Consider the following 14494-nt stretch of genomic DNA (forward strand, 5'->3'; position numbering starts at 1 on the left):
GACACGAAGAAGGTTAAAGTACAAACCAGGAAACGAAAAATCACTTCAAAGAATCAACTAAACATCCGGGTGAGTAAGATGGGAAACGTGAGGAGAGGAGGAAGCTGGAGGATGTGTGCTCGGGAAGCTCCGCTGAGAAGCCGGCCGTGATCCCCAGGCAGAGAAGACCTTCTCCGGGGCATAGTCGTTGGCAGCACAAGAAGTCAACAAGAGCAGCAGCTCAGGCTGACAGGTACAGACGACTGCGGCCCAGAGGCTGCGTGGCCCAGCACCAAGCAGCCCCGTGGCTCCGCGCCGGCGAAGAGGCCGGGCTCCCACTCGCTAGGCTCCTCTGCCAGCCCGCTCTGGTCGGGGGCAGTGACAGCCGTGGGACAGCCCTGCAGCACCCCTCTTGCTAGTTACTTAGTTTAGTAAGATTCTTTGAATTTTGCCACTCTGTGGTTTTTCCCAACAGAAAAGTGGGTTGCTGCCCCTGCAGGCCTGGCCTGGACATGCAGTCCATTCAGAAACTGCTCGAAGAGGAAAGGCTCTGCCTCCTGCGCCGGCACCCTCGGTTCCCGCTAAGCCTGAGTCCACACGTCCCCAGAGAGTGCAGTTACCAAGTTCTAGGGAAACAGCAGGGGTCCCCACAGGCAAGCCGTTCTTTAAAAGAGCACAAATTCCACAGGAACAACCCCACTTCTTGTTCCGCTGACAACACAACCGTACCAGCAAGGGCTGCGGCCCCGTGACGTGCAGCAGAGGCCGGTCCTGCTGCACACGATGGGCACACGGTCACCAGGGGAAACAGGTTTACTTAGAAAACCCTGACACAAACAACTCAGGAGTGGGCACAAGAACGCAACACTGGAGACTGGTCAGTGTCAAGCAGGCGTGTGCGAGTACTTCCACGGGGGCTGAACTCCAAGGGCAGGAGTTCAAAATCCTCATAAAATTACTACAGAGTGAAAGGAAAATTGTGTATTTATTCACCATCTAGATTTTTTTTTTAAGATTTTATTTATTTATTTGACAGAGAGAGATCACAAGTAGGCAGAGAGGCAGGCAGAGAGAGAGATGGAAGCAGGCTCCCCGCTGAGCAGAGAGCCCGATGCGGGGCTCGATCCCAGGACCCTGGGATCATGACCTGAGCCAAAGGCAGTGGCTTTAATCCACTGAGCCACCCAGGCACCCCTCACTATCTAGATTTTACGAGGATAAAGAAACAAGGATACAGAAATGTAGATGTGGTCAGGACAGACCTTTCCTATCCTAGAAAGTTTTGTAAGCTATACCCGTCTTATGTTAGACTAGAAAATAACCGCCAATACCTTTGCCCAATCTTTTGGTAATAATTTTATAATTTTTAAACCTTTAAAAACTTGTTTTAAAATATAAGCCAGAAAAATGGGGTGCCTGGGTGGCTCAGTCAGTTAAACGTCTGCCTTCAGCTCTGGTCACGATCCCAGGGTCCTGGGATTAAGCCCCTTGTCGTGTCGGGCTCCCTGCTCAGCGGGGAGTCTGCTTCTCCCTCTGCCTGCCACTCCCCCTGCTTGTGCTCTCTCTGTCATATAAATAAATAAAATCTTAAAAAAAAATTAAAAGCCAGAAATAAAGAATGCTTTATTTAGTAATGCTTTTTTTTCACGTTTCCTGAAGTTCCTAGCACAGCATCTCTAGGGATACAGGGAGTCCCAAGGCACAAAAGAGGTCCATCCTCCCGAAGTGCCCATTTTTTGTGTGATTCTTTTTTTAAGGTAAATCTCTCTCCCAACGTGGGGCTCAAACTCACACTCCCGAGGTCAAGAGTCATATCCTTGACTGGCTGAGCCAGCCAGGAGCCCCTTTCTTAATGACTTTGAGGTGTTTGTGGTCTCTCAAACATTGCACACACACAAAAAGTAACACAGTCCCACTGTTCTACTTTAGCCAGATAACCTTATGGATCTTTTTGGTAAAAGCCTGGAGGGTCAAAATTTTACATGTATTAAGCAATGAGAAAATTCAGTGCTTTTGTGTTAACAAGAGCCCCTCAGGAGCTGTTAGTGCTGGGTCCAAAAGAGGCAGCCAAGGATTAGTGGAGAAAGAACAGTGCTCTGACCAAACACCACACGTACTTGAGCTGCTGGCTAGAAGTCAGAAGTTACAGGGGCCTCTGTCCCTTGGATGTCCACGTTGATGATTTATCATTTTACTAATCATTAGACATTGTGTACTTGCATTTGTGTACATGGATTGTGGGTTCAGAGGGAGAAGGTAGGCACATGCGCAAAGTAGGAAACTGTGTGATGGTAAAATAACACGTACATTTTTTTTCTTTAATAACGGTGCTTCCGGTGAACATACTAAGGGCAGAATGTCAGCGTGTACTCAGGCTGATGGCTACAATGTCTACCAGCCTGAACTACAGGAGCAGACAGGACTGCTGACCAAAACCCCTCTACCTCAAAATCAAAACCCCCCTCTTGACCTTCTCGGTGTGTTCTATGAAGTGACAAAAAGAGGAAATTCTGGGGGTGCCTGGGTGGCTCAGTCAGTTAAGTCACTGCCTTTGGCTCAGGTCATGGTCCCGGGGTCCTAGGATCGAGCCCCACATCGGGCTCTCTGCTCAGCGGGGAGCCTGCTTCCATCTCTCTCTCTGCCTGCCTCTCTGCCTACTTGTGATCTCTCTCTGTCAAAAAAATAAATAAAATCTTTAAAAAAACAGGGTGGGAATTCTGTAAAACAAAGAAACAAAGCCTAGGGGTTTCAATTCCTTGATCTTAAGACAGATGTGGGGTGAAATGAACAATGCCTTTGAGAGCTTGTTTTACCACAAGAGAGGAACTGGTTAGGCCAGAGAATTTCTGAGTACATCACTCAACTGTTTTTCCTTGAAGGGTAGGAGAATATTGACACTTCGAAATATGCCACACTGGGATAAAAACTATTTTGAGCTAAAGGCAACAGAGAAGCAGCAGATACAAAGAAAGCTCTCTCCGTCCTCCCTATCTGCCAAAATGTAGGATGTAAATTTGGGAGGGGCCCACCCCCCACTGCACCTCCTGACCATAAAGGATAGAAGTTAATCACAGAGGACATCTCTAGACCCTTATCAGCCCACAGACAGAATCAGGAGAATCTACATGACAAACTTCAGGAAGGAGCCCTTTCTCCCACCAGATCCCCATATGTTTACCTTCCCACAGTCTGCGGCCCTACACGTCAAGCCTTTCCCTTTGTCTTGTCACTTCTCCAAAAAACATATTATTCTTTTGTTAACATCCTATAACAGCCCAAGTTCTACCCACCCCTTTGAGTTACTCATCTCTGAACACTTCCACAGGTAAATGTAATGCACGTGTTAATATACTTGTTTCTTTTTCTCTCGTCAATCTGTCTTTTGTCAGTCTAACTTCTAGGGCCCCAGTCAGAGAACCCAAGATTTCTAGAGGGAAAAGTCTTTCCTCCCCTACATTGTCAAGGAAGAGTATAGTAACAAAGGGTAAAACCCCCAATAAAGTGAACAAATTTATGGTTCACTATGTGATAAACAGAAGTCCCTGAAGTTGGGATACTCTGCAGATTTTTCCTCAAGGCAGAATTTCCTCAGCAAGTATCTGCAAAGCAAAATTACCCACCACCCTATGAATCTGCAAAGAAAAGTCTGACAGTTGTGGAGAAGAGGCTGGTCATGGGGACTGTGAGCTACTTGCCCTTCTGTTATTTTGCAATGACATAAATTACAGCATTGGTGATAAATTAGAAAACATCACGAGTGATGTTAATTCACTAGAAAAGTTCTCTGATATTTCTTTTGGAACAGTAACAGACAAAGACTAGACCCTTTCAGATCACTTTATATGACAAGCAACTGACTTGTCCACAATAGGATAGAATCCTGTGGATGGAGAAAGTCGCCACATGGCATCTGGGCAGCTTTCTGGCTACCTCTTCCCAGTATCTATTAACATACCCCACACAAAGCAGTGAACAAAAAAGCAAATGAGTTTAAAAAAAAATACTGCTGTTGATACTACAAGTAAGACCAAGTCCTCATAACATTCTGAAACCAAGACAAAGAGAAAATGCTATACCCAGCCCCTATCACATGACACCGACTCACTTAAATTTCATCTAACTTCTTGCACTGAAGAAGACTGCCCAAAAGCATGTCACTCATGAAAGTGTAAGGTTGAAAATATTTTCATGTTAGATTTAGATTTCTAGTCAGGCAATGAAAAGAATGCTAAATTTGACTGGTTTTAGGATAAAACTCAAGTCAAAAACGTGCACATTTGGGAAGGTCACCCTGGGTCACCTTCATAAGCCACCTCACGGGTGTTAATCTTCCAGTGCACACTTGGTGGGGGTGTGTTAGAAGTCCTACTCTAATGCAATTTAGTTTGAAAGAAAACAAACTAATGTGGCCAAGAAAGAAAAAAATAGTTTCCATAGGTAAGCAGGATGGCAAAGAATTAGAAAAATTTGCTATATAAAGAATACAGTGGAACTGAGTGGTAAGTTTGCTATTTTCAGTCCTGATCAGATATTCCGTAGGGAAAAAGGTTAGGATTCCAGATTAGAGGCAAGTTCTGATGAAATTCATCGGCTTGGTTAAAGGTTTAAAAATAGTTTCTTTTTTTGTTTGTTTTCCAAGATTTTATTTATTTGAGAGAAGAGGGGCAGAGGGAGATGGAGAAGCAGATTCCCCACTGAGCAGGGAGCCCAACACAGGGCTGGATCCCAGGACCCCGAGATCATGACCTGAGCCGAAGGCAGACACTTAACTGACTGAGCCCCCCAGGCACCACTGAAAACAGAATTTCTGATGAGGAAAAGAAGAGCTTGGATTACTAAATATATGTGAGAATTTCTGACGACGAGCCCTGCATTTTAGCTTCACAAAGGTCACAACTTTCAGAAAAGAGCAAGGAATTTAAGTTGATCATTATCACATGTAAAAAATACTCAGCTTCTAAAGGAGCCCATTTGTGGAATAAAGAGGGACTTCTACATAGTTCATGTCCCTCAGGAGTTTATAGGGTAAATAATTCCTTACAATTACAGTTTTGAAACAGCAAAATGGGACACCCATAAAAGGGAGCAGAACTTCTAAAAATATTCTATAGTTCTGAGGCAGCTGGGTGGCTCAGTTGGTTAAGTGTCTGCCTTTGGCTCAGGTCATGATCCCAGAGTCTTGGGATTGAGCCCCACATCTGCCTCTCCCTTTGCCCCTCCTCCAAATCATGTTCTCTCTCTCTCTCTCTCTAATAAATAAAATCTTTAAAAAAAATTCTATAGTTTTAAAATTATTTTTTAATTTATTATTAAGTGCTTGCGTGTGTACAGACAGGTATGATGCATTCCAGGCAATCAACAGTTAAGTATATGGACTTGAGTCTCCCTAGCCCTGTGATTCATGAATAATTCAGACAAGAAGCACATGACAGGACTCTGGTCTGAGGGCCAGTTCTGAATGGCAGCAGGAAGTTGAACTGCAGGTTCTGGTTGGCCCCTTATCTCTCATTCAGATTAGAGTAGGCCCCTTTAACTTGAGACCAGAGGCAGTCCAGAAATTTCTACATTGCACCATTTAATCCTGAAGACAGAGAACTGTTTTCCCAAAGAACTCATCAGGGTCACAAAATGAGTAAATATTCTCAAAGTGCAAAATATGGCAAACACCAAATGCCCACGGACAGCGATTTTTCTCACAAGACAATAGATTTCATAACATCTGTCAGGAAAGTGTCAGTACTCGGCGGCTGATGTTTTACATCAGTGTCTCAGTCTGGCAACTGTGGAAGCTCCACAGTCTGCTGAGGTAACTACCACACAACCACCAGCTCCTTAATAGGCCTCAAAATAACAGCGGCCTCCGCCAAGCTGTGCCGCGCATGGCCTGCCGCCTCAGGAACAGCAGGTGCTGAGGCCCGATGCTGTCCAGACAGAGATCGTCAGCCAGAGGCAAACACCACACACCTGAGAAAGACCACTCTTGTCAGAGTAGGGATAGAACAGAAAGCCAAAGACGAATCCTTCCTCACAATAAGCCTGGGTATGGCCTTGGCAGGTAGGCAGAGGAGGGAAGGAAATGGCCTTCATTCACGGACTCCATGAAGCCTGGGAGAGGTCATGCAGAGGGACAGGAATGGATAAGGTCTGGGCGTAGGACCCCCACTGCAAGGCAAACGCACACAGGGCTGGGCGTGGGGCTGGGGTCCCATGCGGCCTTCTGTACCTTTCAGTCCTGAGCGGATGACAGTAGGAGATAAGTCATCGTAGTTGTTCATTAAGCTGATGTCCCCCGAGGTGAAGCTGACGGTGAGCAGGGGCTTGATGTTCTGCACCGGGATGGGATACGCTGCTGGTCCATCTGCAAGGATGCAGGACAAAAGTGCCGAATGAAGAGGAGGTGGGCGCACGTGACCCCCATCTGGGCGCGGCTGCGGTCCTGCACACGGCCTGCCACTGCAAACCGGACTCTGGGCCAGGCAGTCACCGAAGACGGCCGTGTTCTATACCACTCAGAACCTACACGAGACCGTCAGAGGGCCGCTTGCCGGAGAAGTCCAGAATGAGAAGAAGGATGGGGACAGCTAGCCCTGGAGGCAGCAAGGGGGGTACCCTGAGCTCTGTTTTATAGTGGCGAGAATATGTGTGAAAAGATTATTAACTTGTGTGTTAATGTGTCATGTTTCTAATGATGTGTAAACATCAATTGTTTTAATGTCATATAATGTGGAGGGATGGTCAAAGAGGGATGAAAATGATTTCTTAGTTCTGGCCCAATGCATAAAGAAAAGCTGCTTTTCAACACCAATGCTCTTTCACTGAACATTTTAGGAAATGAGGAGACATAGCAGCCACTCTGCTCCTCTGTTCAGTTTTTATCATAACAGACCCCAAATGTGGAGAAAGGCCAGGGCTGGATGTGGCTCATAAAGAATTCGGCTACACCTACAGTGCACAGTCAGTATAAAGAAAATTCGGCCTTGGAAGTTCAAGGAGTACTCATGGATGTTAAGGAAACGCCGTGATGGGTCATGTTCTGGATTATTCCACGTTATTTCAAAAGTAAAAGTTGGTCCCTCACACAGGCCAGAATAAATCAGGGTCCCCAGAGGCCTCACACCCATGCTGGGTTCATCCCCCACAGCCATCCCTCCAGAGTGGAAGGGCCTGATGTCCCCAGGCTCACCCCCAACTCGGCCCTGCCTGTGGATGACCCTCAGTTGTTACTTTCCTTTGCTTCACTTTAAGATGCTGTAGGTACCCACCTCTATGCTCAAATTCCCTGGGCCACCAAGAAAAACTCTTCTCTAGGTGAAAGGCAAACCCCAGCCACTTCCAAACTGCCCCATGGCTCATGTTAGAGTAGCAGCCAGGGACTAAATTCTATTCTCAGACTTATTCTGAACCTGCTTCACAAACTTGGCCTCTGGATCTTGTTTCTTCCCGTAATACATGGAACTGTGTAAACCTGCTTTCCCTCTAGTAAAGTTCTGTTTTAAAAGTACGCTGAAAAGAATCCAATGTTGTGAGACACTGACTTTATTACTATGAGGTTGGAGAAATAATCAACACTTCCCTCAGGGTTATGGTCCTAGCAGGAAAGGGTATGATGACTTCTCAAATGGAAGTCCTCTTTTTCCGCCCCCCCAGCCCCACCCATCCTGAAACAGCACCCCCCATCTATAGTTTCTCTCCTGTACAAACATCGTCTTCTCCCTGCACAAATGACTGAACGAGAAGGTGTCTGTCTCTGGGAAGTATCACGTACTGGGTCACAGCTGGGACAGGAGACAAAATGAGAGCACTCCAAGTACCAATGGAGGCAGGTGCTGTTGGGGGACAAAATTAAAGCAGAGTCTCGAGACCAGCCCTTCCCAGGATGAATATGCCCGCGGTCACAGGAAAGGGGACAAACCGTCCCGGCCATTGCGGGCGCTCAGCAAGCAGCGTGGACACGGCTGTCCAAGCTGAGGGCGGAAGTCCTGGAGCAGTCTGGCCACGTCTAGTCTGCCACAATTCATAATATATTTTCCCTTAAAAAAAAAGAGGGACGAGTCCTGGGGAAGAGCCAAAGCCACGAGCAGGCCAGTGGTGAATGCTACTATAGATTGTGGCCAGCCTGGACGCTATCGGCTTCTTTTGCTTTTGTGTGGATGTGTGTGTTGTGTGTGGGGTGGGGGTGGGGGGGGCTCTTACACCTTTGAGGGATAAAGGACACTGCAAAGGCGAAGGAGGCCGGATTCTGAAATTACCCCAAAAGCCTGAAACCTTTCCCTGCCGCTCCAGATAAAAAAACTGGATGCCAATGGGTCCGGTCTAACCCCACTGTGAGCCTTATGGGGGGAAGACAAGTTCTTCCAAGTTGAGAAAAGGAAGTTTTCCCCCAAAACAAAGAAGACGGGGCACGGACAGTGGCCCAGTGTCCTGGTCTGCATCCAGCAGAACTAATCCTTCCTTGCACAGCCGAAGCTGTGGGCTTTAAGGACACTGGGACGTGGGACACCACAGCCGAAGCTGCAGTAACCGCAAGCGGTTCTCATCCCAGCTCTCTGGCTTCCCGCTGAGCAGCCAGGCTGCACAACACCTAGGGACAGGGGCAGGGTCACGGCACATCTAGTGAAACCTAAGCCCATGGAGTCTCCTCAGCCTGCGCAGAGACTCCGGGAAAAGGGAAGGCAGAGGGGAGACCGCCGAGTCAAGGCCCAGACGTTCCGCCACCTGCGCGGCGCGTCCCCAGAGCCCTTCCCAGAGGTGAGCTGCTGTGTGTGCGCTCCCCCGGCCCCGCCCCTGCCCACTACCTTGGGGCGGGGAATAGTCGTCCGAGTCCGTGTCGCTCTCGCTGCTGTCCTCCACCAGGAAGGCGGGGTAGTTCCAGGACATGCTGAGGATGCCGTCGGACTCGTGCAGGAGGACATGGGCCAGCATCCTGCCGTGGCAGTCCATGACGATCACCTGCCCGTCAGCCGTGCCAAACAGCACCTGCAAGCAAGGACCGGCACCCCTGACCGACACGCAGATGGGCTGCGGTCCTGGCAAACCTCGTCACCCCAACTTGTTCAGAAGGACAGAATGTATTTAGGACTGAGAAAACAGAGCAGTTCACCAGAAACTTAGCTGGTTATTATTGCAAGAATTTTAGTCCTCTAGCACTGACATGTGACTGATGGCAAAAGAAACACATTGTCCTACCGCGTGGACTTGCACAAACAATACCAGCAAAATCACTGCCTCACTTCTTGTGGGTTGTTTTGTTTGCATGCTTGGGTTTTCTGGTTGGAGAACAAGGGTTAAAAAGATGATACTTATTTTTCTTGAAAAAAAAAAAAGCAGCAAAGGTTCGGAAAGGATTTCACAAATTTAGAACAAACACTTCAGCTTTCAGTTTGACAAAAGAGAAAATATATCTGGTTATATAAGCAGCTTATCTAACCACACTTGGAAAGAAGATACTCCTGAAATCGTTTGTCTAATGTTCTATTTAACTAAGAATAATATCGGTATTAATGTATTAATTAGTCATTAATGTTATAATGTACTAACAGTATTAACGCAGTCACTGGGTGTTTACTTCGTGCTAAGCACTACGCTAAGAGCTTTACCTTGTGTACTGTCCAAACAGTCCTGGGAGTTTCAGCACTGTTAAGTTCCAGCACTGTCGATATGGAGCTCAGCTAGGCTGACACCTTGGTGTGCGGAGCGCTGCTGTCCAGAATTCCCCTCACTTCACCTGGCCCTGGAGCACATGCTCAGGAACGTGCCATGGCCAGAGTTAGAGCAGAGGCAGGGCCAAGAAAGGGTTACCCCCAGCCCCCATCCCATCAGGGCAGCAGAGGAGCGCCTCACAGCTTCTAGAAGCCCCCGACAGGAGTTGTATCCTCTAGCTGGTTCATGCACGGATGACACTAAGGGGATGAGCCAAGGGGGACCTCGGCAACATGGCAAGCAGGATCTCGTAGAGAATATACCATATTCTCTTCTGCTTGGGGTGGTAGGCCCTGTAGCTTCTGTACCTGCTGGCATTTAAAACGTTACATCTTTGTGTTTCCTGAGATCTGTGCATCCATCAGCAATGACTGCCAAAGCACGCAAATCTTCTCCATTCTATAGACACAGAAACGGCCTGAGCAGTCAGGGCACACACACAGGGAATATTACTTAGGGCTTGTTAGGTCCTTGCCTCTTTTGGCTGTTAACATTTTGTCATTAAGCTCTTTGGGGGCAAAGACTGTCCACGGCTGTCCCCCTGGTTCCTAACAGCTTTGGGCACAAAGACCACTTAACAGTACTTCTTGTTAAATGAAGTAAAGTCAGTGACCATCAAAAGGCATTTTTAGGACATAAATCCTGATGATTAAGACAGATCAACTGCAAGGAAAGTTATAGCTAAGTAGTAAAAAGCTCACAGAATTTACCGAGCTGTTTTAGAATACACTGTCCATCAAATATTCCTTTAAACAGGTCTACATTTCAATGACTGAAAACTTAAAAAAAAAAAAAAGGCTAAATCGGTTTTCTGCAGAGGCAGTGAGGAATCTGTTACTACACTCGTCTTAAAGAAGAAACACACAAACCACAAACTACTAGGAACACAACGGAACCTTTTAGAAGACGATGAATCTTTGGCTGCCAGTGGAGAAAGGAAGCACCAGCCAGCATGTCACAGAGACCTCCCGAGGCACCGACACAGAGGGCCGGGGCGACGGGGCTGGGGGTCCGGCGTGCTAAAGCGGGAGGCGGTGCTGAATGAGCTCACCAGGAGGTTCTCACCAGGGATAAAGACGGGCCAGGACTTCTTGTAACTTCAACTGAAATGTACAATTTATACATTTCTTTTTTTTTTTTAAGATATTATTTATTTGAGAGGTGGCAGGGCAGGGAGAAGCACTCCCAGCTGAATAGGGAGTCCAATGTGGGACTCAATCCCAGGACCCTGAGATCATGACCTGAGCCAAAGGCCGATGCTTCATTGAGGCCCTGAGGTGCCCCTAATTTATACATTTCAGAAGGAAAAGACATGTGGCAGTCTCGCTCTAAGGCCAATGTCACGGGTGATGTCCCCAGGAAGCAGGCTGTTTCTGTCCCCCTTTCCACATTCTCCCTCATTGCTCAAGTGTGTTTTGAAGAGCAGCCACGTACCTTGGTGCTGAGTGAAGGGGTTACTTTGTCATTTGCGATGGCCGTTTCCAATAAAGACAGCGCACGAGCAGGCCACGGTTGACAGTCACTCTTCACAATACTCCCGACTGATGATACGTTACCAGTCGCAAACCACCTCCACCCCCTCCCACTCCAGGGCCACTTTCCTCCACAGGCTTCCACCGGTGCAATCCCCACCGTTCTCGACTTCACGGTGCCATTATTTGACTTCTGTCTGACTTCTACGCTGGCCTGTCACCTTTGTGGGACATGGCCCATGTGCGCTCTGCTCACTACTACCTCCCCAGGGCCCGTCCCAGTAGATGACACGTGGCATAAGTATTTGTGAAGGGGGGGAAGAAATGCTTCTGCATGGAACTATCTGTTGAGTAACGCTCACATTTTTCCATTTTAGAGAACAGATACCAGACAGTAGAACAGACAGCTAATTTCTGAATAAAGGATGGGTGATTTAGTGAGGCATCAGTGTTCAACATTACATGAAAGCCAGCCCCCAAATTCTCCACCATGAATCAATCCCAGCTACAGCTCTCCTGGGAAGATAATGCATTATTAAGATTAGGAGGAAGGGAAAAAGCAGCACCAGAGTCTAGTTGTCAAGCAATGATGGAGGAAGTTACTCTGTTTGGGAACAAGTACGTCACAGATAACTGATACGACATGAAATCAGATTTTAAAAATCTCCTGTTTCAAGTTCTTTTCATGCCTAATCACTTCCAATGAGACAAAGCCTATGCGAGCAAAGGACTTTAAGAGAACAAGAAAGCAAAGTCTAACAATAATGATACACAAAGAGGCACGTCATCAATCTCTGCTTCTGCCCCCGCATTCTGGAGCTCCCGAAGGGCTGGTGCCGGCTCCGCCTTCCCAGCTCTGTCTTTTCTAAGCTTGGCCCTCGGCTGTCTTCCCTCTCTAGATCGAAGTTGTGTCCATGGTCTCGAAGGCCCAGTCAGGGCTGACTCCCCGCTCAGGCCTCTTCCCTACGCTCCAGACTCCCGCATCTGATATTTCTTACCTGCCACCTACCCCTGGATGTGCCAAAGGCCCTTCCGAACCAACACGTTCCAGAGGAAACGCAGGACTTTATCCTTTCCCCAGCAACACCCCCACCCCGCCCACACACAGAACCAGGTCCTCTTACAACAAAGCAAAACTGTGACTTGTGTTTTATCTCCAATGTCCAGTGCGGTGTCTGGTACAGAAAGGAGCTCAGACTTCATGCGTGAAGGCTTTGGGGACCCACCACACAGAATTATTCTCACATTTTTTGGGGGGGGGGATTATTCTCACTTTAACCTGAGCTCCTCTTCACTTTAACCTGAACTACTCTCAACTTTGCTCTGTTTTCACACGCCTGTCTTTCCCATCAATCCGCGAGCTTCTCAAGGGCAGGCCTGCACCCCAAGTTGTCACATGCTGCCTGTCACAAGCAGATCCTTAGGGACTACTAGTAAATGTATTTGTGCCCAAACTTCAGCCTTTGCCCTAAGTCTTCCTGCAAATGAAGCTAAAGCTTCTTTCTTTTTAAACTATAAACCAATGTCCAAATCCTCCTATAAAGCTGGCCAAAATACTTCCAATGATGGATGAAGTAAATTTCTGTCTCCTATTTTTCCTGCTGTCTTCTCTATTGGATTGCAGGCTTCACATGGGGGCTGGGACAACACGCGCTCTGTCCTGCGTACACTGAGAACCAAACAGGCTGGTGGAAAGCTGCGGGCCCTCAGGCCACCCATTCAGTGGCTGTCCCTCATTGCAGGCAGCGTTCAATATCAGTGTACTCCATTCTAAACGATTTTTAGATGTAATTATTTAAAAATGTAACAGAATTAACACCAGTAATTTAAAATGAGCCAAACCACGAGCCAAAGGTGGTACAGGAAGAAAATGTAAAATCATTCAGAACATTTACGTTTGGAACCAGCGATAATATCTCATCAGTACTTCTATTTTTGGAGACCGATATTCATCTACATTTTTGAATACAGACCATATTGGGAAATTTCAACTATAAAAATACATGCTTCCATAAACGTTCACCTCTTTTGTAGTAGAGTTTAACTAGCAGCCGTGGGGACTAGTTCCAGAAGGAGCTGACCTTTTTGTCTATGTATTTTGCTTTTGTCATTTCAGTCAGGGGAGTAGATATCAAAGTGATTATATGCTCCCCCTAGGAAGCTCAGCCCCGCTGCTGGCAAATGTCTAAACATGCCACGATGGAGAGAGGAACGAAGGGACATACCATGATGTCCCTTTGCTCTCTAGAAGGATCTTCTGTTCAGAGATGCCAAGGAAGTAGAACTTTATTTTTGAAAGACCTCTCTGTTGGGAGTTTCAGAGCACTAGTTTTCAAATGCTTTAAGGCTAGATTTGAATATTTTGAAACTAAAGAAACACAGAGTCACTGAAATCAGACTGTTGTAAATGACAGAATTCGTCAACCGGTTAACAGAGTATTTCCTGGTTTAAATAAAAAGGATGAAATGTAATTTCACAGTTGACTATAGCAATCATTTTTTTTTTTAAAAGGGGGAAGTGGGAGAGATTTGGGGAGAGGGGCAGAAAGAGAGGGAGAGTGAGAATCTTAAGCAGATTCTATGCCCAACACAGGGCCGGACACCAGGCTCGATCCCACAACCCTGAGCTCATGACCCAAGCCAGAATCAGGAGTGGGATGCTAAACCAACTGAGCCACACAGGTGCCCCAGTAATCATTTATAAAACACACTTACTCTGATAAACATGGGAAAGAAATCTCACCAAAAATATCTACAATAAAAAATTTGTATCTTTGGACTAAACATGTAATTTTGGTTATTTCATTGTTTCACTGCAGAATAACCACTTATAAATTACCTCATAAAGATGACACACTATCGTGTTTGAAGAGTTTCAGAGAAGGAAATACTCGGTCTCAGGGACCAACTTTAATGTTAAATAACTCCTGCTGCTAGAACATTCTTCCCCATTATGTTTCAGACTCCCTTTTCAAGTTTATTCACTCTTCTGAGATGCCCACACATGGTTTCTGGTGGTGGAGGGGAACAGTCTGAGTGTAAGACTAATTAAAACACACATTTAACTAGGATATCTCCAGAAGGATACATAGAAACTGGAGAAGCCATTACCTCTGGGGAACTGAACTGGGTGGCCTGGGGCTAGTAGAGGAAAGGGGATTTTCATTATACACCTTTTTGAACATTTATAGCTTTCAACTAGGTGAATAAACTATTAAAATATATTTCTAAGGGACGCCTGGGTGGCTCAGTTGGTTAGGCGTCTGCCTTCAGCTCAGGTTATGATTTCAGGGTCCCTGGGTTGAGCCCTGCATCGGGCTCCATGCTCAGCGGAGAGCCTGCTT

At 46.8% G+C, this 14494-nt stretch overlaps 1 protein-coding gene across 5 annotated transcripts in view; it reads right to left on the reverse strand.

Moving 5' to 3' along the window:
* TULP4 (TUB like protein 4) overlaps nucleotides 1–14494 on the reverse strand; it is a 233455-nt gene that overhangs the window by 32294 nt on the left and 186667 nt on the right. For all 5 annotated transcript variants that reach the window (XM_046004540.1, XM_046004537.1, XM_046004541.1 and 2 more), the window contains 2 exons: nucleotides 8775–8955; nucleotides 6203–6337 (listed from right to left, as the gene is read on the reverse strand). In XM_046004540.1, the coding sequence (XP_045860496.1) occupies nucleotides 6203–6337; nucleotides 8775–8955 (316 nt within the window). The remainder of the gene's footprint in view (nucleotides 1–6202; nucleotides 6338–8774; nucleotides 8956–14494) is intronic.

This window comes from Meles meles, chromosome 5 (genome assembly GCF_922984935.1).
Source record: "Meles meles chromosome 5, mMelMel3.1 paternal haplotype, whole genome shotgun sequence".
NCBI lineage: Eukaryota > Metazoa > Chordata > Mammalia > Carnivora > Mustelidae > Meles > Meles meles.